The sequence below is a fragment of the Macrobrachium rosenbergii genome, chromosome 2 (assembly GCF_040412425.1).
Source record: "Macrobrachium rosenbergii isolate ZJJX-2024 chromosome 2, ASM4041242v1, whole genome shotgun sequence".
Classification (NCBI taxonomy): domain Eukaryota; kingdom Metazoa; phylum Arthropoda; class Malacostraca; order Decapoda; family Palaemonidae; genus Macrobrachium; species Macrobrachium rosenbergii.
Window position 1 is genome coordinate 72,860,175 of NC_089742.1, and position 21,593 is coordinate 72,881,767.

The window sequence follows — 21,593 nt, forward strand, 5'->3', positions numbered from 1 at the left end:
ACAGTAATGTTGTAAGATGACTTCGAAATGATACTAGAGTGTTTTAGGATGAGATTTTTTTGTAAAGCATATCTAAAATATTAGCTAATTATTTTCATTTTATTTTTGTGGATAAATATATTTTTTTATGATAAAAAAATGATTTACTAATTTTCAAATACTAATGTTAATGTGAACACAGCAAAATATCAGTAAAGCATTTTTTTGTTTTTTAAAGAATGCTCACCAAACGATGCACAAATTCTAAACACAAAGCTCGTGGGAAAGTAAATGCAGCTTGGGAAGCTGAAAAACCTAGGCACAAAGCTACTTGACACACTATTGGTTGGTGTTTGCAAAGAAGCCAATCCAGGAGCGCCATTCATTTTCCTTGGCGCTGAATGGCTGTACCTCCCAAGACTTTGTCTTGCAGAGATGGGCTATGGGAGCCAGGACCTCTGCCAGTTCACTGCACAGACCTCTGCTGTTTGAGCGTGTCACTGTGTATCTGTGTACGCTGCATATCTTTGTGTCTCGTTGTTAATCTTTGTGTATCATTTTTAACTGTGCCCTAAGATGCCTCCTAAGATGCTCCTTCTAAGGCTTCCAGCAAAGCACCTAAGCACCAGAAGAATGTCATGATGCTCCAGGAGAAGGTAGCATTTCTGAGAATGTTGAAGGAAGGGAAAAGTTACGCCACAGTAGCCCACCATTATGGCATACATAAGAGTACTGTCTGGTACATCAAGGAGAAAGAGGCGGATATAAGAAGATCATGGATGCTAGCTTCTGCAGTAGCGCCAAGAGGGTTTCCACTGCCCGTGATAAGAGCATCGTGAGGATGGAGTCAGCCTTGGCATTGTGGATAATGGACTACAGTAAGAAAAACATCCCCCTCAATGGCAACATAATCCACGAGAAGGCACGAAAGCTCTACCAAGAGTTTTTGACCATTACGGAAGGCGGCAACATACGGGAAGCAGACTTCTTGGTTCGACGACCCAGCTGAAGAAGAGGAGGAAGAAGCAGGACCATCATCAGCTTATGAAGGTTTTTGGGCCAGCAAGGGGTGGTTCTATCATTTACAGAAGCAGTTCCACCTAAAGTCTGTTTCTCTGCATGGGGAAATAGCACAGGCAGACAAGGAAGCAGTCATGAAATATCCCTTTGATATTTCATGACAATGCTGCTGGCTTCATCCTAAAACCAGGCCTCATTAAGAGGCTGCATACCCCAGGGCCCTCAAGAATAAGAACAAGAAAGTGCTGCCTATGCTTTGGATGCACAACCCCAAGGCCTAGATCACCAAAATCCTTATGTCTAACTGGTTCACTTAGAGCTTCATCCCTCAAGTAAAGGATTACTTAACATCTTGTGATGGAGTTCAAGGTGTTGTTGATTATGGATAATGTTGGTGGCGACCCTCTGGATCTTTATTATGAGGAAGTTCAGCTCAATTTCCTCCCTGCCAACACCACCTCTCTCCTAAAGCCTTAAGGGCCAGGGTGTGATCTGTGCCTTCAAGGCACTCTACACCCAGAACTCCCTCGACCACCTTGTGAAGGCAATGGACAATGACAGTGAATTTACGCTAAAGGAGAATTGGCATAAATTCACGATTGCCACACCTGACCGTCATCGGCTGATCGTTGAAGGATATGAAGAAGGAGACCCTTAATGCGTGCTGGAAGAAGTTGTGGCGAGAGTGTGTCCATGAGTATAAGGGCTTCTCTCCTCAAGAAATTCAGCATTTGGCCACTGATAAGGCAGAGACAAGGAAAGTCACTATGTCCAAAACCCTGCTGGCAAGCATGGACTGTGGCAGGCTGATCGAGGGCCTGGGATCCTTAGAGGGGCCCATACGGGCCTCAACGAGTCTGAGGACAAAGGCACAGTCCCTTCCTCTAAGTCACTGTGCTGATATGTCAGTCAAATGACCTCTTGAAAAACTGCCTGTGTAACTTGGGGGTATTTGAGTCCTAGGGAAGAGGACTCTCAGGTCCCTACAGTCCCAGGTCCTCCCAAGTCACTACTTCTGCAGGGGAGAGAAACTCTTCATAGCCCCCTGGAGATCGCTACAACATTTGGGTGCATGACTTGTCCAGTCCTAGGACTGACCCAGGAATGTAGGCCTTTGTTGAAGGGCTGGGATGGGAGCACAAACAGTCCCTATCCTGGGCCTCAGAACCATCTGAACCACACCTGGTAACACCTGAAGAGTGGAACGAAAAGGAGAGCAGTTTCAGGTGTCCCTGCTCAACCTGGAAAAGACAGAGCCTTTCCCAAGTGACTGGGGCTGTGGGCGGTCACCCTCCCATGCTGATGAAACTCACACATCAAGGAGAGTGGTCCTGCTCACTTGAATGTGGGCAAAGGATGTTCCTCAAGCATGCCACAGCCTTCGTAGAGGCTGAAACTTTTACAGGAAAGAAAAACAAAGCAGGGGACCTCCTCTTGCCATTTCTTGGTGATCCACTAGACCGGGCTGAATCACTTCCTGGGACCCCTGGCCCTCTTGCTGCATAGCAGGAAGGGGGCAAGAGAGCATCTGCCTGCTCTTTTCTCACTTTCTCATGCTCAGTGGAGGGTCCCAGACCAGCTGTCCATGAACCTTGACAGGACTGGTCAGCCTTGCTAATTGGACCAGTACAGGCAGTCCCCGGTTTACGACGGTTCCGGCTTACGACGTTCCGAGGTTACGACGCTTTTCAAATATATTCATCAGAAATTATTTCCTGGCTTACGACGTATGTTCGGGTTACGACGCGTCGTCGCCGATCCGACGGAAGAAATATGGCCCCAAAAACGGCAGAATAATCATAATTTGAAGGTTTTTATGTAAAACTCAATAATAATGCAGTTTACGTCGTTTTCAATGCACCCAGAGCATTAAAAGTAAGGTTTTCTTATGATTTTTTATGATTTTCGACGATTTTCCAGCTTACGACGATTTTCGGGTTATGACGAAGCGCAAGAACGGAACCCCCGTCGTAAACCGGGGACCGCCTGTACTGCTACCCCCATGACCAGAGGACCTATGGGTGAAGGTTGTACCATGCACAATGCAACAGGTGCTGTGGTACTCACAATCCCACTAGTGTGAACCCTGTTGGTCCTCTCTGCAGAAGAGGACTGACCACTGAAAGCCATACAAGACTTCCTGCGGGGAGAAAACCTGGCAGCCTTCTTCTTCTTCTTCTGCTTACTAACAGCTGAAGTCAAAGGGGAAGAGGCAGAAGCACCAAACAATGAAGACTATATAAAAAGAATGATAATGACTTCTTACTACATTTCTTCAACTTCTCCTTACTGAGTGCAGCTAGGTCAAGACAATGGAAAGTGAACAAAGGAGTTCCACCCCCAAGGAGGAGGATGATAGCTCCTCAGGGGGTCACTGATGGCACATGAGGGGGCATCGTGAAGGTGGTGGGAGTTCAAGAGCTAGCCAAGACAGTGATTGGAGGTTGTCACAGTCATTGCTGAAGCAATCACAGGAGTCACCTTACCATATGAGAGGTGGCCAAGCAGCCACCTATGGAGGGCCATGATTCCATAAGCCTCTCATCCTCTGTCACACCTGAAACAGAAGTAAGGTTAGTGGCGAGACTTTGTTATGCCCCATGACAGAGCCCCCACAGGAGGAAGCCTCTCCCTCAGAGTGAAATGAGGTCTCCAAGGAGATTCAGGAATGGTTGTCCTATCCCCCTTGGTGGCTTTCCACTGAACAATCAGTGGGAGTCAGTGAAGGAGAAACTCCTCCCTTAGGAGCAGAAACAATATTTGGGAGCTTAGCTGGTGGAAGGCGGGGCAAAAACCTCCCAAGGTAGAGTATTGCTCCTCCAATGACAACAGGGAAATCTTCCTATCCTTCATCTTTGCCACAAGCTTCACCTCTTGTTCTGACAGCCACTCATGGCACTCACAGCATAGGCTATGACAATTGCAGAAATGCTTTCTGCAAAATGTACATAGGAATCTCTTACACAGCCCATCCTTACTGGGAAAGCGCCATACGCTCTTAGGCTTCCTCTAGGTGGGGGATGAACGCTTAAAGGACTCATGGGTTTGGTTCATGCTTAGCAAAAAAAACACAAATTATATAACAAAAAGAGAAAATACTCAAGCGCAAAAGTTTACTGTAAGTAAACGGCAACAGTTGGTACAGAGAGTCGAAAGTAACATCTGAACACAATGGTGGCCAAAAAACAGGTGGGTGTGGCTACCCCTTACCTGTTGATAGTTAACCATCTGAACAAACGCCTATTAGGCGTATCATATCACGTCGACTAAAATTGTCTGTTGGGTGCCAAGTGGACATACCGCACGTCGACTACAAAAATTTCAACCGGTCAACTTTGACTCGACCGAAATGGTCGAAAAAACGCAATTGTAAGGTAAAACTCTTACATTCTAGTAATATTCAATCATGTACCTTCATTTTGCAACAAATTGGAAGTCTCTAGCACAATATTTCGATTTATGGTGAATTTTTTGAAAAAAATTTTTTCTTACGCACTGGCGGTAACTCAGCGAAAATTTCATAAATTCTTTCGTCATTTTGTCATAATTTTTGCACTGTCCTATATTAGCCATTACATAAAGTTTTATATATGAAAATGTGCACAATTTCATGTACAATACAGCAAAATACAATGCATGGTTGTAGCTTTTATCAGTTTGGAAATATTTTCATATAAACCACGATAGCTGCCAAAATTTCAACCTTCGGTCAACTTTGACTCGACCGAAATGGTAAAAAAACGCAATTTTAAGCTAAAACTCTTACGATCTAGTAATATTCAATCATTTACCTTCATTTTGCAACCAATTGGAAGTCTCTAGCACAATATTTCGATTTATGGTGAATTTTTAAAAAAAACTTTTTCGTTACGTCGGCACCAGAAATTCTTTAAATCACGTTGTCGTAATGTTTGCACTGTTTTATATTAGTCGTTACATAAAGTTTTATATATGGAAATGTGCGCAATTTCATGTAGAATACAACAGAAAATAGCTCATGGTTGTAGCTTTTATCAGTTTTGAAATATTTTCATATAAATCACGATAACTGCCAAAATTTCAACCTTGGTCAACTTTAACTCGACCGTAAATGGTAAAAACGCAATTATAAGCTAAAACTCTTACATTCTAGTAATATTCAATCATGTACTTTCATTTTGCAACAAACTGGAAGTCTCTAGCACAATATTTCGATTTATGGTGAATTTCTGAAAAAAAAAAAAAAAATTTTTTCCTTACGTCTGCACGCGGTAACTCGGCCGAACATCTCAGAAATTCTTTCGTCATGTTGTCATAATGTTTGCATCGTTTTACATTAGTCGTTACATAAACTTTTATATATGAAAATGTGCACAATTTCATGTAGAATACAAGAGAAAATAGCTCATGGTTGCAGCTTTTATCAGTTTTGAAATATTTCCACATAAATCACGATAACTGCCAAAATTTCACCCTTAGGTCAACTTTAACTCGACCGAAATGGTAAAAAAACGCAATTGTAAGCTAAAACTCTTACATTCTAGTAATATTCAATTGTTTAACTTCATTTTGCAATAAATTGGAAGTCTCTAGCACAATATTTCAATTTATGGTGAATTTAAAAAAAAAAAACATTTTCCTTACAACTGCACGGTAACTCGGCCGAACATCTCAGAAATTCTTTCGTCTCGTTGTCGTAATATTTGCACCGCTTTAAATTAGTCGTTACATAAAGTTTTATATATGAAAATGTGCGCAATTTCATGTATAATACAAAAAAAATTAACTCATGGTTGTAGCTTTTATCAGTTTTGAAATATTTCCATATAAATCATGATAAATAGAAAAAATTCGACGTTCGGTCAACTTTAACTCGACCGAAATGGTCGAAAACTGCACTTGTAAGCTAAAACACTTACAGTCTAGTAATATTCAATCAATTAGCTTCATTTTTCAACAAACGGGAAGTCTCTAACACAATATTTCGATTTATGGTGAATTTTTTAAAAAACATTTTTACGTCCCGCGGTTCTTAATTCATGCATCATTTTGTGATAATATTTTCTCTGTGTTGCTTTGATCGTTTTAAAATTTGTTATATACCAAAATCATCGCAATTTAGTGTACAATACAACTAAAAAAATTAACTCATTAGCTTTAACCGTTTTGCTTACAGCGATTTGTATACAATTATATACGAGTTTTTTTTTTTGCTGTCATATATTCCAATATTTATATATGATAATGATATTTTTTCATTTCTGATGGTTGCATACTAAACTTCAGGCAATGACAAAAATAATGAGCCAAAAATGAACTCTTAATCTTAAAAACTAAGCGTGCTGTGATTTTTTTAAAAAAACTTTTTTTCCGCTTTGGCGCTAACTCACCGAACGCCGCCGGCATACGGGAGACATTTTTGTAAATAGGGCTTCGGCGTTAAAGGGTTAATTACCTTTCCAGTATGTTTACACAGCAGTTTCAGCGTGTGTTTATGAGCTAAATCCTATGTAACGAATAAAGGCTTTTATTTGTGTAGGAACAAATGCAAAAGTAAAATTAATAGATTAGTCAACTGTATGACTACAAAAAATATTAATATAGCGCAGTCCCAACAAAAGCTAATAATAAAATATATACCTTTGGTACTCTTTCTAGAGTGACTTTTGTAGGAACGGACATTCTGCCATTTTGATACAAGAGGCGAACTAATGTGCGCACCCATAAACCTAATGTTTGGTGTGCTATTGGCCACAATACAAGCCAAGCTGTAAGGCGAGTCAGAGTAGCATTTAAGGCTACATCTGTTGTTGAGGGATCAGCAACAATACGTGGAGCTAACGCTTCAACTACAACAGTTGGGACTAATGACAGAAGATGTGCCATGGCTGGACACACCTCAGATCCTCCATCTGAAAAACATGAAAAAATATATTCAGTTAACACTCTGAAATTTGACTTACAGGTAAGATTTTGTTAATTCATAACTAATAAGATAGCTAGTAATCCGAGTTATTCAAAACACAGCTACATAACATTTGATGAAATCTTATAAAAAAATCTATAAAAACACATTTTAAGAGTAATTTGTATTCTTCCTCGCTATACAAACTGTACCTTTTCATATGTGGTGTCAACCTTTGTACATGCATGCAGACAGCCATGTCTGCCTGAGAAAACAAAAAAAATAATGCAGGGAGGCCTTGGGTAAGTTGCCCACTCCTCAGCCTACCTATGCCACTGTAGAGTCTGGCTTGATTGATAGCATGTTCTTGTAAGTAGATCACCCTCAGAGCAGGTTGGTAGAGGTGAGTTTGTTCCTATATGAAAAAACATGGTTTGTATACCTAAGAAAAATACAAATTGCTTTAAAAATTTGTCATTTGTTCCAACGGGATACAAACCTTCACTTTTAATATGTGGAGAGTTACCATTTAGGTGGGAGGATGACCTACTTCATACTAGGCTTAACATATGGGATGCCATGTGTGTTCCTCCAGGCCACTCCCCACACCATGTGTGACCTCTACCCCATACCCCACAGACTACCCAATGGACCAAAAATTGAACTTCTCTGCCAACTTGTCCATGTCTAGTTGGGTGGAACACCTCTTTCCAGACCATACTTGATGACTCTGTGACCCAAGGGTACACGGAAGTACTACAGTACCTACAACTTAACTCTAGTGTTGTAATAACCTCCAGTCCTACTCATCTCCTTACATGGACCCTTCATTTACAGGTCAGGTCCATGGGGATGAATTTTCTCCCTACTCTTCTTGCTCTGGGGAAGTTAGGTACCACTCATCCTAGATGAAGCAATACTGTTGGCTCTACCCAGATGGGGCTGTATTGCTGGTGGTGCTGGTGGTACGTCTCCTGTCACGCTCTTTGCTGGGTTGCTACTACCAGGCCCAACATGAAGGTATCCAGGGATCTGTGGGCCATGTCCCTGAAGGAGAACGTCATGAAGCATGAAGGTGGTTTGCCTTTTCCACACCACTTCCTTCATTACCTGTCAGATGGGGCAGTTCTTCCTGGAGATTACCTAAGGGCCTCTGCACTGCACATCATGAGCTCTCACCTTCCCTAAGGGGTGCCTCCACTGCCTGGTTGGCACTGTATGCTCTCATGATTACCTCCCTTATCCAGGAAATGGTGTTCAATACCACCTCCTGCTTTTCCCTGTACTTTCAGCCATTTACATGCTCGTTGTTGGGCCTCTATTATTTTTACGTGATGCTTTACTGCCCTAAGAGGACACAACAGCATCCTATCCTTTCTTTCTCCCCCTACAAAGTCCTGTAGGGAAGGTATGGTGAAGCCCCCTTGAACTGCAGGTCAGGGACAGCATGGTTCTGTGTCTTAGGAGATGAATTCTGATGTGAATGAAAAGAACATAACATACCGACCTGCCAACTGGGAGATCATATACGATAGGCTGTGTAGTTCCCCTACTATCTTGGCCAACGATAAGGCTTACAGGAAAACTGTCTCAAGTGTGGGGTCGCTGTCTGTTGCTTACTTCACCTGTGTGTGTGCTGCTCTTCGTGCTTACGATCAGCAGAAGTTTTAAAAACTTGTGAGGAGGTTTAAAAGTCCTCCTCCATCTCCTCCCCTCCACCAGCTCGACTGTGTTGTTGCTCAGACTGACATCTTCTTCCTCTGCCTCCTGTGACTCCTGGGAGACATTAAGTGGTGAAGCAGTTGGAAGAGGCATAGAGGTACCTAGAGGGTCAAGATCACTGAAGTGGGGCAGTGACACATCAGATTCTTGGGCAAAGGAGCCCCGCATATCGATGAAGGCAGCAGAAGACATACTCGGCTGCAGTTCCAAGCTGAAGAAGCTGTTGAGGGTACTTTGACTATACAAACAAAAATTCTGCTTAGCAATGTCAACCCTTTGATACTCTCATATTCGTGCAGCCGCGTCCAAGGCCCCAGGGAAATCGATGGGGTCCACGCTGGGGTTCTCCAATATCTTGATAACCACACTGAAGGCCATTCGCATATGCTTCTATGAGGGGAATTGTTGTGGAACAGCCTCATCTTTGTCCTCGTCTTCAGTTGCTTCCTCGTCACCACAAGCAACTGCAGCATCTATCTCGCTATTGAAGAGAAGTTGGTAGCCAGGGTCACCACTGTTATTATCCAGACACTCCTGTAGGTCATCCTCGGGAATGTCATCACCTCCAGTCGCAAGTGTGGAACGGAAGTTGTCGACATCGAACCCCTGGAAGTTCAGGCATTGCTGAGGGTCTCTACCATAACGTCCCTCCAAGCATTGGTGAAGTTGTACATGACAGACTTCAGCAAATATTTCTGAAGATTTCAGTGTCCGTTCGCCCCCGTGTATCCAAGCCTCGCTTCCTTTCCTCCTCATCCTCCAATACTACCATCACCTCCTTCAGGAACTTCTGGTACAGCTGCTTCATTGCAACAATAACACCTTAGTCCATTGGCTGAATGAGTGCAGTCACATTAGGCTGTAAATATATGACCCTGATACAACCTTCATCACCAATAAATTGGGCTGTGTTGGGGTGTGCAGGCACATTGTCCATGAGAAGCAATGCCTTCACCCAAAGTCTAGCAATGCCAAGGCCCTGTGTCTGATGACGAATAACCTCCTTACAAAAATGATTATGGAACCAATCGGAAATCTTGAAGGTGAACCAAGCCTTTGCTGAATGATATCAAATCACTGGGGGCTATCTATCAACCCAAGCAGGACATGTGGTTGCTTTGCATGTCCACCTACCACTGGTTTGCAATGATGCCTACCAGTAGCAACTGCGCAGAACAAAGCAGACACACGTTTCTTGGAAAGCTTTTGACTGAGTAAATTCTTTTTCTTCTTATCAGCCAAGGTGTTAGTGGGTAAGGAGCCATAGAATAGACTAGTTTTGTCAGCACTATATATCTGCCCTAAAACAAGGCCTCACAATATTTGGCAAAATTCCTCTATGCCCTACTCAGAAGCATCCAAAGCTTCACCACCATGAGTTTTCTGGTTAGAAATTTTATGTTGAATTTTGAACAGGAACATCCAACTTTCAACTCAGCGCTGCGTATGTTCACACCAGCAGCCCTTTGTTGCTGAAACCACATCAAGGTAGATAAATCAACGTAATAATGGGCTTTTGCTGTGACCTTGAGGGCTTGACTCTTGGCCATCTTCTTGCTGAATTCTGTCTTGTACTTCTTCACCTTGTCCTGGGAAGTCTTAATATCATCCAAGGTTGACCAGGCTATGCCATATTCCTCCATTATACATGACCAGGACAAAACCTTGCTCCATCCTCTCAATTTCTAATTTCTGTTTAAGAGTCAAGACCTTCCTTGCCCTCTTAGAATGAGGTGGGGCCATACACACAATTCACAGCACCACATAAAACACAAGCAGGACCTGCAGTGCTTCTGGCACTACAAGGTAAGCCATGTGCTTAGCATAAAGCATCACGTATGCAATCTGAACAGTTCAAGTAAAAATGTATGAGTGCTTGTTCACCCCTGCACCTTTTACAATACACTCATAAACTGATGGCATATCCAAATCAGCCAATCAATAAAAAGTGATAATTATCATGATGTGTTAGGTGACGCCATACTTTTAAGCCAATAGTAATTGCAAACACTCACTCTTTCTCTCTACCTCTTTTGCTGTGTGTGTTAGTATGTGTTTCTTAGCCCAGTACTGTATCATGTGTTGCCATTTTTTTTGCTTTGCTTGATTTACTATATAGTATTTCATTACAGGTTTAGCTGACTTGAAGTATGATTAGCACACAAAATAAAAAGATATTTTATCACTATTGATATTTCATCTCTAATCACCGTAAAAATATTTAAAATGCAAACTTGCAACTGTGTGTATGTATATATATTTATAATATGTATACATACACATATATATATATATATATATATATATATATATATATATATATATATATATATATATATATATATATATATAAATATATATATATATATATATATTCAAACTTATGTATCTAATGAATTTTTATATAGCTTTCTTTATATACAGTCCACATTATATATATCTATATATATAATCCTGTGTGACCTCCACTTGAGTCTTTCTCTGATCCTTCCTCCAGTCCCGTTTCCCTTGCTACTGTTTATATGGATTTTTCAGTGTCTTCAAAGCCGTTTCCGGTGTTCCATCGTGTTGTTGGTGTTTGAAGGCGTTCTCTAAACACAGTCTAGATGTTTTGTTGGTGTTCCTGTACAGATGATTTTTCAGATCATCTTCCCAACAGTGTTTGGCAACTGCCGGCGTCTTGTGATGCCTTATGTTCTGCGTTGGAGCGGAACCCGCTGCCATATAACCGGGACTGACTGAAAATGTTCCTTTTCTATCTTTCCCTCTCCCCAAAATAGTTTTATATATAATAATAAATAAATATATACATATATATATACAAGCAGTCCCCAGGAAGCTAAATAATTTCAGGGTTCTGTATTCGAAACTGGCAAATCATGTAAAGAGCGAGCAAACAACATCTGCAGGGGTTCGTGCCAAACAATGTTCAATGCATCTAGACTGTTGTAGAGTTGCCTTCATAACTTGCCAACAACATGCGCTGCTGAAAAAGAGTAGCAAGGAAACGCTGAGGAAAGCAGAAAACGGCCAAGGTAGCTAACCTAAATATACAGTAAACCCCGTATTCGCGTTCTCAGAACAATTGTGTATGTGATAAAGGACTCATTACATATATATCTATATATATAATATACAGGCAGTCGGTTTCGAGTTACGATGATTTTCTGTGGACTGAAAATATATATAATAATAAATAAATATACATATATCTAGCCATCCCGGTTTACGACGGGGTTCCGTTCAATGCTGCGTCATAAGGTATTCGCGTTCTCAAAATTGGCGGGTTTCTCTTGGAACATATCTAGCCATCATTCGCGGAAAATTCGCCCATTTGCGGTATTTTTCACTGAGAAATACCCACTAATTACTGTATTTTCTTATAATTTTCCATGAATAAATGCACTTTTTGTGATAAAACTATTAAACTACTCAGGTATAAGCCTTTTTACAGGGTTTTTCTTGGTTTAAGCTATCAAAATGGGCAGTTCTCAAAATGTGCAGTTCTAAGTGTTTTTAGAGGGGTTTTAAGCATTCGCGGATTTGACCTATTCACGGGGGTGTGTGGGATGCATCCCCGCGAATACTGTATGAGAAAGTCGTAAGAAAACCTTACTTTGTTGAACCATTCGGGTGCCTTATTGAGTTTTTCATCAAAACCTCCAAATTTTGACCATTCTGCCCTTTTGGAGCCATATTTCTTCTGTCAATTCGGCATAATAAACCCAGAACATGCATTGTAGCCCAGGAAATAATTTTTGATGAATATATATGAAGTGTTGTAAACTCTGAACATTGGAAGCTGAGCCTGTCATAACCAAGGGACTGCCTGTATGTATGTATGTATATATATATATATATGTATATGTATATGTACATATATATATATATATATATATATATATATATATATATATATATATATATATATATATATATATATATATATATATATATATATATATATATATATATATAATATATATATATATATATATATATATATATATATATAAAATATATATATATATATATATATATATATATATATATGCTAAAACACTTGACCACCCCTCTAAAAACACTTATAACTGCATATTTAAACATGTCAGACACCAAAGACTACCTGTAAAAACATTTATAACTGCCTATTTAATGGTTCAAGCACAAAATGTATATCTTAAACTATCATCCTACAGCAAATATACCTTAAACTATCATCCTAAAACACTTTAATACCATTTCAAAATCATCCTACAACACTACCCTTAAAAATATATGGCTTAGTGCTAAGTGTGAAAGCTAAACTTAAGTCCCCCCTACTTCACATCAGAGCCATTTTCTCTCACACAGTATTGAGTCTGTCCCATTTTCTTTTTACAAAACAGGCGGAAAGCTGGGAAAAACACGAGGAATTCACAAGTTCAGTATGTACTTCACTACAATGAAAAAATACACTTTGTGATATTATGCCATTTACTTTAATATTAATATTTGAAAATTAGTAAATCATGTTTTTATCATAAAAAATGTATTTAGTCATAAAAATAACATCAAAATACACTACATTCAATCACAGCCATTTTCTTTTTCTGCTTGCATTTTCTCTCTTTCAGCCTGCATCATCAGCTTAATCAAATTTTCTTCTGCTTCTATGTGTCTAAGCTCTGTTTCTGCATCACTTTTCTCTTTCTTTTGCTCTTGTGTATCTATAAATTCTACTTCAGCTGCATTCAACAATTCTTGTGCCTCTCCTAACTCTTCATCTATTTTACCAGAGTCCATCAATGCTTGGATTGCAATACATCTGATTTGTGCCTTAATCATACCACTAGACACATTACCCTGACATGCCACTGCTAAAGCAGTCCACTGTGCCTTAGTCAGGTTGGATTCAGATAACTCGTGGATGGATGGAGCTGCTAAAAACTTCTGCACATTGAATAGAGCCATTTTCTCTTAGTTACTCAACTAAATAACTCACAATACAATACAAAAATAATTATGTGGTCACTCTCCTATCAAAATATATCCCTAACACGACCAGTATAAACCATGAAACCAGAGTGATATTTTGTTTTGTTCCTGGGTCTGGGCACCAAATTCTATTGTCACGAAGCATACAAAGTACCTGGTTATTGCAGAACTAATCACAAAATTCAACAATTTACCTCACTCCAGCCAGATACCTGAATTCTCATAACAATAAAAATTACGACTGAGTACTCTAAAGGTAGCAATGATCCCTTAAAAAGCTCATTAATCATGTGAAAAAATCAAACTAAGTTTATCAAACAAAGTGTGAGGTATCAACAATTAAACAAGAAATACACTAGAGTAAAAGGGCATCACTCCATTAAACAACTTTAACTGTTTCCCTAGTCTTAATTCACTTCAGCAAAACTAAAGGAACAAAACATGTTTATCAATTTGCCTTATGCACACAATTAATCCCATTCACTGGTGGTCAGTAAATGAAACACTGGTTTTAAAAACATTAAATACAAAAATTTATTTTCATATTCAAAATTTATCATTAGAATTTGCAATCTGAAAAATTTACTATTACTTGAAAGCAACACAAAAAAAATTCAATTAATTCTTGAGTTAAATCACAAAACTTTAATTTATCAAGAAAGTAAACTAATCAAGCAAAATTTAAACTAGAAATATTTAAAATACTAAGTAAATAAAGTTAAATCACCAAAATATAAAATGTGAAAAATCAAGAGATTGCAAACACAACAACACACAAAAATACACAGCAGATTTATCAACAATAATTTCACTAAAGCAAAATTTCCCTAATATACCTTATTATACCATGGTAATAATAAGTAAAACCCATTTTGCCCTACAAAAGCTTGTGAAAACCTTTGCAAAATCACTTGCAGTTGCTTTAGATTCACAAAACACTTTATAAGGCGGCGTTACTGTTTTCCTAACGTCAGATCTCAAAAGCTAAGATTAACACCAGTGACCACACAAATATTCTACGTTAAATTTTCTCTTTTGAAGAGAGAGAGAGAGAGAGAGAGAGAGAGAACCAACTTTAATGGTCTCTAAAATCAGAATGAACAAATCTGAGGATTCCAGTGGGAAACAAAACATTTAAGCGACATCAGAACAATACGTGATCAGAGCAACACAATCTTACAAAACATGACTTAATCGATCAATATATGTGCATTTACTCTCAAAAAGGCATATATGATTCAAGCAGAAAATTGACAGGACAAACCCCTAACGAAATCTCAACATGACCAGAACAGACAGTGGCTGGCCAGCCACAAAAGGGACGCTTTCAAAACAAAGACGAAGAACCAAAGTTGGTTTTCAGAACAGTACATGATACAATATGAAATCACTCGTCTTTTTTTGTATGGGACAAAGCTTCCCATGACTTGATTGCCATTCCGGCACTAGTTACCTCGTTATCTTCTCGACAACAACCAAACCAAAACACATCATGAGTACAGAAAACTTGTTGCTATGAGACATAATGTGGGTCATATACTAGTTATTATTAAAACGTATTAAAGTACCAACTTTAAATTACGCTGTTATCTAAATCACTAACTCTTTTGAGATCTGACAGTACACTACATAAGATATTTCAACAATTATCATTACACATAATACATTATAAATAGAAGAATAAATATATCAAAACTATGGGGTGATATACATATTACAAGGCAACATCATGAAAATATATATATACACACACACACAGGTACCATCCGACTTACAACTGCTTGACATACAACCACTCGTACTTACAACCATACTTCTGGCAGTAAGGCTAGGTGGGCTGATGCATTAGAGCACATGCCATATGACAGTTGACCACCGAGTTACTCGGCAACACGCCATCTCAGGAGAGCTCTCTTGTCACTCAGGCAGCATCAGTTTAAGTTACCATGCCATATCAGCAGCCTCATACGGTATTAACTGTACTGTACAGTAGACTAAATTGCAAACCAAAATACGTTAAAATCGACTTGGGACATGTATGCAAGAACCTAACCTTGTTGTAAATCAATGTCTACCTGCACATAATATACATTACATAAATGATTGAAATACAACAACAGGAGTACATTATGGTAAAAAGATTGAAATAACGACTGTGCTGTACATAACATTTCAGTATTATGTAGGTACTTTATATAACAAAGGTTTGATATTATGCCCTACTCAGTATGTCGGCCACTTTCAAAGGTTTGACTCACATCCATTTTGACTTACAATTGGTTGGTTGAACCAAGCTTGGTTGGAACTTGTGTATGTATTTATATATATATATATATATATATATATATATATATAAGATGGTAGGCTACTATATATGTATATCAATACAGCATGAAGGAATGCGTGCTTGAGAATATCACTAAGTCCACGCTGGAAAATGAGTGAAAACCGGGACTTTGAACAAGTACTTTCGTAGTTTATTCTACATTTTCAAGTTCACACTGAATACAAAAGAAGTTGACAGATTTCTATACAAAAACAGAAAGTGGGGGCAGGGTTACAGTTTGTTAATCTGGGCAGCATGTTCTTTAAACAAAAAAGACAGGGACAAAGGATCAAGGGATAATCCAGGGTGGAGATTAACATTCCTGGTGGAAGTAGCTTCAATGAAGACAGTCTCTAGCAGATTTCTTTTCCGATAGTCGTTGACTTTGTAGATAACCGTTGACTTATCCCAGTTCATCCCATGGCCTGTCTTAAATCAATGATCCACAATGCCATTATTTGATAAGCCTCTTGAAAGGGCATATTTGTGTTGGAAGCTTCTTACTTTTAGTCCTTTTGATGTTTGACCAATATAAATCTATTACATTCTTTACAAGGAATACTGTATACAATAGTTTGAATTGGGTTGGCTATTCTTAATTAGCTTATTTCTCAAAATATTATTATATTTAAATACTAAGTTAATATCAATAGTTTTAAAAATGGGCACTGCAGGAATGAAATTAGGATGAAATGGTAAACAGACAATATTCTTAAGTTCATTGTTAACACTGGTTGGATTATAATGTCTTTTTTGCTTTATTTTTACAAAGTTCTAAAAAATATGGAGGGTAACATAATGAATCTCCTATTTTAACAATAATTTTAAACTCCTCTTCCAAAAATTCAGGACTACAAATTCTAAGAGCTCTAAGATACAAACTGGAAAATGTTGACACCTTAATTTGTTTAGCACGGTTAGAGTAAAAATGAATATATGACAAATTATTCGTGGGTTTCCTATATACTTTAAAACAAAAATTGGTGTTATTTCTAATAACTAAGACATCCAGAAATGGTATACAATTATTTTCTTCATATTCTATTGTGAATTTTATGGATGGTACAAGATTAGTAATTGTTTGCAAGAAATCAGGAATATTTATATTTTCTTTAACAATACAAAAACAATCGTCTACATATCTAACACAAAACAACTTAGAGAAGAGATTCCTTGGAATAAGTCTAGACTCAAAGAATTCCATGTAAATATTAGACAAAAGTGGCGAAAGAGGGTTCCCCATAGCCATACCAAATATTTGTTCATAAAAATTACCATTGAAAGTGAATTTACAGTTTTTTATACAAAGGGATATCAAATTAATAACAACATTGGTAGGTAATTCTAGATTATACAAGTCCAAATGTTGTGATAAATATTGAGGTAAGTCATCAATAGGAACTTTAGTAAATAAAGATGCCACATCAAAACTGGTTAATCTGTCGTACTGGATAATTCAATATGGGAAAGTCTAGTAAAGAAATCAACAGTTTTGTAAATGGGAATTTGAAATAGTACCCAGAATAGGTGATAGTAATTTAACCCTTAAATGCCATCTGGACATATTTTACATCGACAAAAATTGTCTGTCGGGTGCCAAGTGGACGTAAAATACATTGACTACAAAAAGTTTTTTTAAATATTCGCGGAAAAATACTTACAGGCCTCGTTTGCGAAAAATTTTAAATCACGCGCCTTGAGGGATGCTGGGAGTTCACGGATCACGCTGTTGTTTTGTTTACAAGCGTGACCCAGCAGCGCATGCGCGAATTTCTTTTTATCCCAAAAGAAAGCATCAACTGAAAATCTGCTGAAATTCTTTTAGTCAAATTCGTAATTTTTTTAGTCACTTTGTCGTAATTTTTGCACAAAAATCTCAGAAATTCTTTAGTCACTTTGTCGTAATTTTTGCACCGTTTTCTATTAGCCTTTACATGAAGTTTTATATATGAAAATGTGCACAATTTCATGTAGAATACAACAAAAAATAACTCATGGTTGTAGCTTTTATCAATTTTGACATATTTTCATATAAATCATGATAAGTGCAAAATTTCAACCTTCAGTCGAACTTTGACTCGACCGAAATGGTAAAAAAATGCAATTGTAAGCTAAAACTCTTACATTCTAGTAATATTCAATCATTTACCTTCATTTTGCAACAAACAAGAAGTCTCTAGCACATGGCCTTCTGAGGATCCACACAGCCTACTTGAACTGGGAGTTCAAAACATCAGTTTTGGTTACATGTGTAATTTTTCCACTTGAAATGTGAGCCAGATCACTACTGAAGCAGAGCTCAAGAGTGGTTTGGGAAATTCTACATGCAAAAAAAAAAAGGGTGAGAGGCAAGACCCTAGAGGGAAGACTTCAAAAGTAGTGCTAAGATTTTTCTAATCTCCTAATTCGAGACATCTTAGGTGATGTACTTAAACACTTCGGGATTCAGGAGACAATGATGGGACACTGTCAAAAACAGCTACTAATGGTTGACCAGGACTACTTTATATGATTTGTACACAACTGTTCTGTTACTTTACAAATGAGTTGTAAAAGGAATAAGACATTCCTCCCATTGGCCTCAGAAGTAGGTCTATCAAGGAGAGGTTAAAATTCTGAAGCATCATCAAGAGACTCTGCCTCTTCAGAACTAATATCTATAACTATTATCATCATCATCTCTTATAAGTATCTACATATGTACATACATATAGTACACACATACCTTCATATGCATGCATAAACATTACACATATAAATACATATATATAATATAATCACATAAATGTATTGCTCTTGCAGTACCACTCTGTTGGTTGCGAGTTCGAATCTCCGAAATGCCAGTGAAGAACAAGAGGAATTTGTTTCTGGTGAAGAAATTCATTTCTCGCAATAATGTGGTTCGGATTCCACAATAAGCTGTAGGTCCTGTTCTAGGTAACCTAAATTGGTTCTTAGCCACGTAAAAGTAAATCTAACTCCTTCTGGTTGTTTTTTTTAGGAGAGCTGTTAATCAGCTCAGTGGTCTGGTTTTTAAGATATACAGGCGGTCCCCGGTTTAATGACGGGGTTGGTATGATTATTATACAACACTGTGTTGAATTCCGAAAAATATCGTAAACCGGAAAATCGTCAAAAATCATAAGAAAAGGGTTACTTTTAATGCTCTGGGTGCATTGAAAACGACGTAAACTGCATTATTATTGAGTTTTACATCAAAAAAACCTTCAAATTATGATTATTCTGCCATTTTGGGGCCAAATTTCTTCCGTCGGATCAGCGATTCCGACTACGCGTCGTAAGGTCCGAACATGCGTCGTAAGCCGGGAAATAATTTCTGATGAATATATTTGAAAAGCGTCGCCAACCTCGAACGTGTTAATCAAGTCGGAACCGTCGTAAACCGGGACTGCCTGTACTTAACTTTTTTTTTTATGGAATGTCGGTATTACTGTCAGTCTTTGTTTTCTTCTGTAGGTCTTTTCTACAGTATACTTGTGTATGAATGAGTATCGTCTTCTATCGTCTTCCATTCTTCCTCCTCCTGAAGTCATCATGTGGTCTAAGATGTTCCTATGTGTCTTCCCTAATCAATGTCACCAACCTTTTGTGTTGGATGTTTGTCAAGGGCTATTGGCATCTATTCTTTCATAGTAGTTATCTGAATTTTCTCTTGACAGATTAGCTTTTGACTGCTTCCATTCCCTTGGTCTCTTAGTTTCTATTTCACTTTGTAAACTGTTAGAATATTTATACTGTTCTCCTTTGTTCTTATAACCTTGTACAGTTCTGGCCTTAAGCCGTCTGGTCCAGCTGCTTTTGTCTCCTCCAGTTTTTCTAAATGTTTTACACATTTCCCTTTAAACATCCACATTATTCTTATGGTTTAGGTCTTGTTCTGGGGCTGCTGCTGTGACCATGTGCTCTCTTAGTTCCCCAGGGAACGTATTGTTGTGTATGTCCACTTCCTCATACTCCTGTTGTAACGCTCTTTCTTCATTCTTCCTTTCCTCTTCATTCCATATTTTTGTTCAGTTCTCATGAATTTTATTGATTTCTTCTCCCCAGATCAGTTTCATTCGCTTGCAGACTTTCTTCTCGTTAATGTGTCATCCCGTCCATCACAGATCTGAATTTGTTCTTCTCCCATTTTCTGCCCTCTTACATTTTTCTATGCTATCTTATCCCCCTTTCCCACGTCCTTTCTTCCTCCTTGCTATCATCCACTGCAACTCTCCTTTTTCACGGTCAAAAAAGCACTGATTGGCTGAAAGTACAACAGTGTTCAAAAGTGCAGTCAGATTTTAATTAAATTACTTTCCCTATTTTTATACTCCCACCACTCTGCCATCTTATGTTGACTTTACTAAACTTGAATTCCTCCTCCTTTGTCCATCGTCTGGTCTTGAATTCCCCCTTCTTTGTCCATCATCTGGTATTTTGTGAATTATTCAGGTTATCCCATAGCTTTGTCAAATTCAGCACCAGCTTTGAAAGCCAGATATCAGGGTAATATAAAGTCTTGCCATCTTTCATTCTGCTCTTCATGATAAGAAAATATCAATTGTCGTCCATGTTTCTGCTTTTTGTTTTATTACTGAAATAAGTCAGTTTTTAAGTAGTATTGTGGAAATTGAAAAGAAACTATGTACAATCTAAGTCTTTAAGTTGACCTGTTGCACCTTGAACTCATTTTGACTTTTGTTTTATAGGTTGATGAGTGCAGATCACCCCCAATGAGGTGGTAAGTGTTCAGATTCATTTTTTTTTTCATATTTTCTTTATTTTCTTATTGGAGACCTAAATCAAGGTGGTTGTTTAAATTGCTGGTTTCAGGCAACCCATAAGTTATTGCCGAAGATGGTGTGATTTAACTACGGTTTTTAACTAACCAAGGCCTGCCTTTCTCCTGCCAAAACTTGGTTTTTTCCCTCTTTCTCTTTCCCAGTTATTCTTACGCATTTCCAGCACCTCCTTTTATAATTGACAGTCTGGAGTCGTATCTTGTGACATAACTAGGGTTGTGAAATTTTTTTTTTTTTTTTTTTTTTTTTTTTTCCCCAATTTTTCATGTTCTGGACCTTTCTGGTGATCCTGCTAATACTTAATATGGACATATGATATTTTTTAAGACTTCCACCTTCCTTCTAGATTAGAGGAATCATTAAAATAATGAAATTAAGGGTAAAAATGCTTCTTTAATTGATAATTAAAACCTGAGATATATGAAGTATTACTAAGAATTTCACTTACAGTCTCAAAATATAATGGTATTTTTGCTAGCTATTTGAGTATGATGATATTTGCTTTCCTTTATTGCTGAATTTTGATGAAAAACAATTTTCTTTTGAGATCAAAATGTGAAACAGTGAAATAGCCCTATGAAATTAAATGAAGAAAATTTAAATAAAAATGCTCTTGAAGTTACAGCACAAAGAGATAAGTTTTGTAGATATAATGTGGCCATTATAATATAGCCTATAGGGCCTAACATAAAAATTATAATTTGGTCATTCAATGAAATCTGAACACGAAGCATTTAAAATAAAGGTATCCACTCATAAAAAGTTTTCCTAAAGCTTTGAATTTTTTATGGATGTCATTTATAATATGCTATAAAGAACAAAAGCAAGACCTTCATTAGGTGCTTCAGCCATGAAAAGAAATACATATACTGTATACATT

The 21,593-nt window shown here is 38.0% G+C and overlaps 1 protein-coding gene across 2 annotated transcripts in view; it reads right to left on the reverse strand.

Annotated features, from left to right (window-relative positions):
- Nucleotides 1–21,593, reverse strand: part of LOC136848553 (ubiquitin carboxyl-terminal hydrolase 38-like) — a 247,682-nt gene that overhangs the window by 174,360 nt on the left and 51,729 nt on the right. For both annotated transcript variants that reach the window (XM_067120838.1, XM_067120847.1), the window contains exon 3: nt 6,619–6,890. In XM_067120838.1, the coding sequence (XP_066976939.1) occupies nt 6,619–6,890 (272 nt within the window). The remainder of the gene's footprint in view (nt 1–6,618; nt 6,891–21,593) is intronic.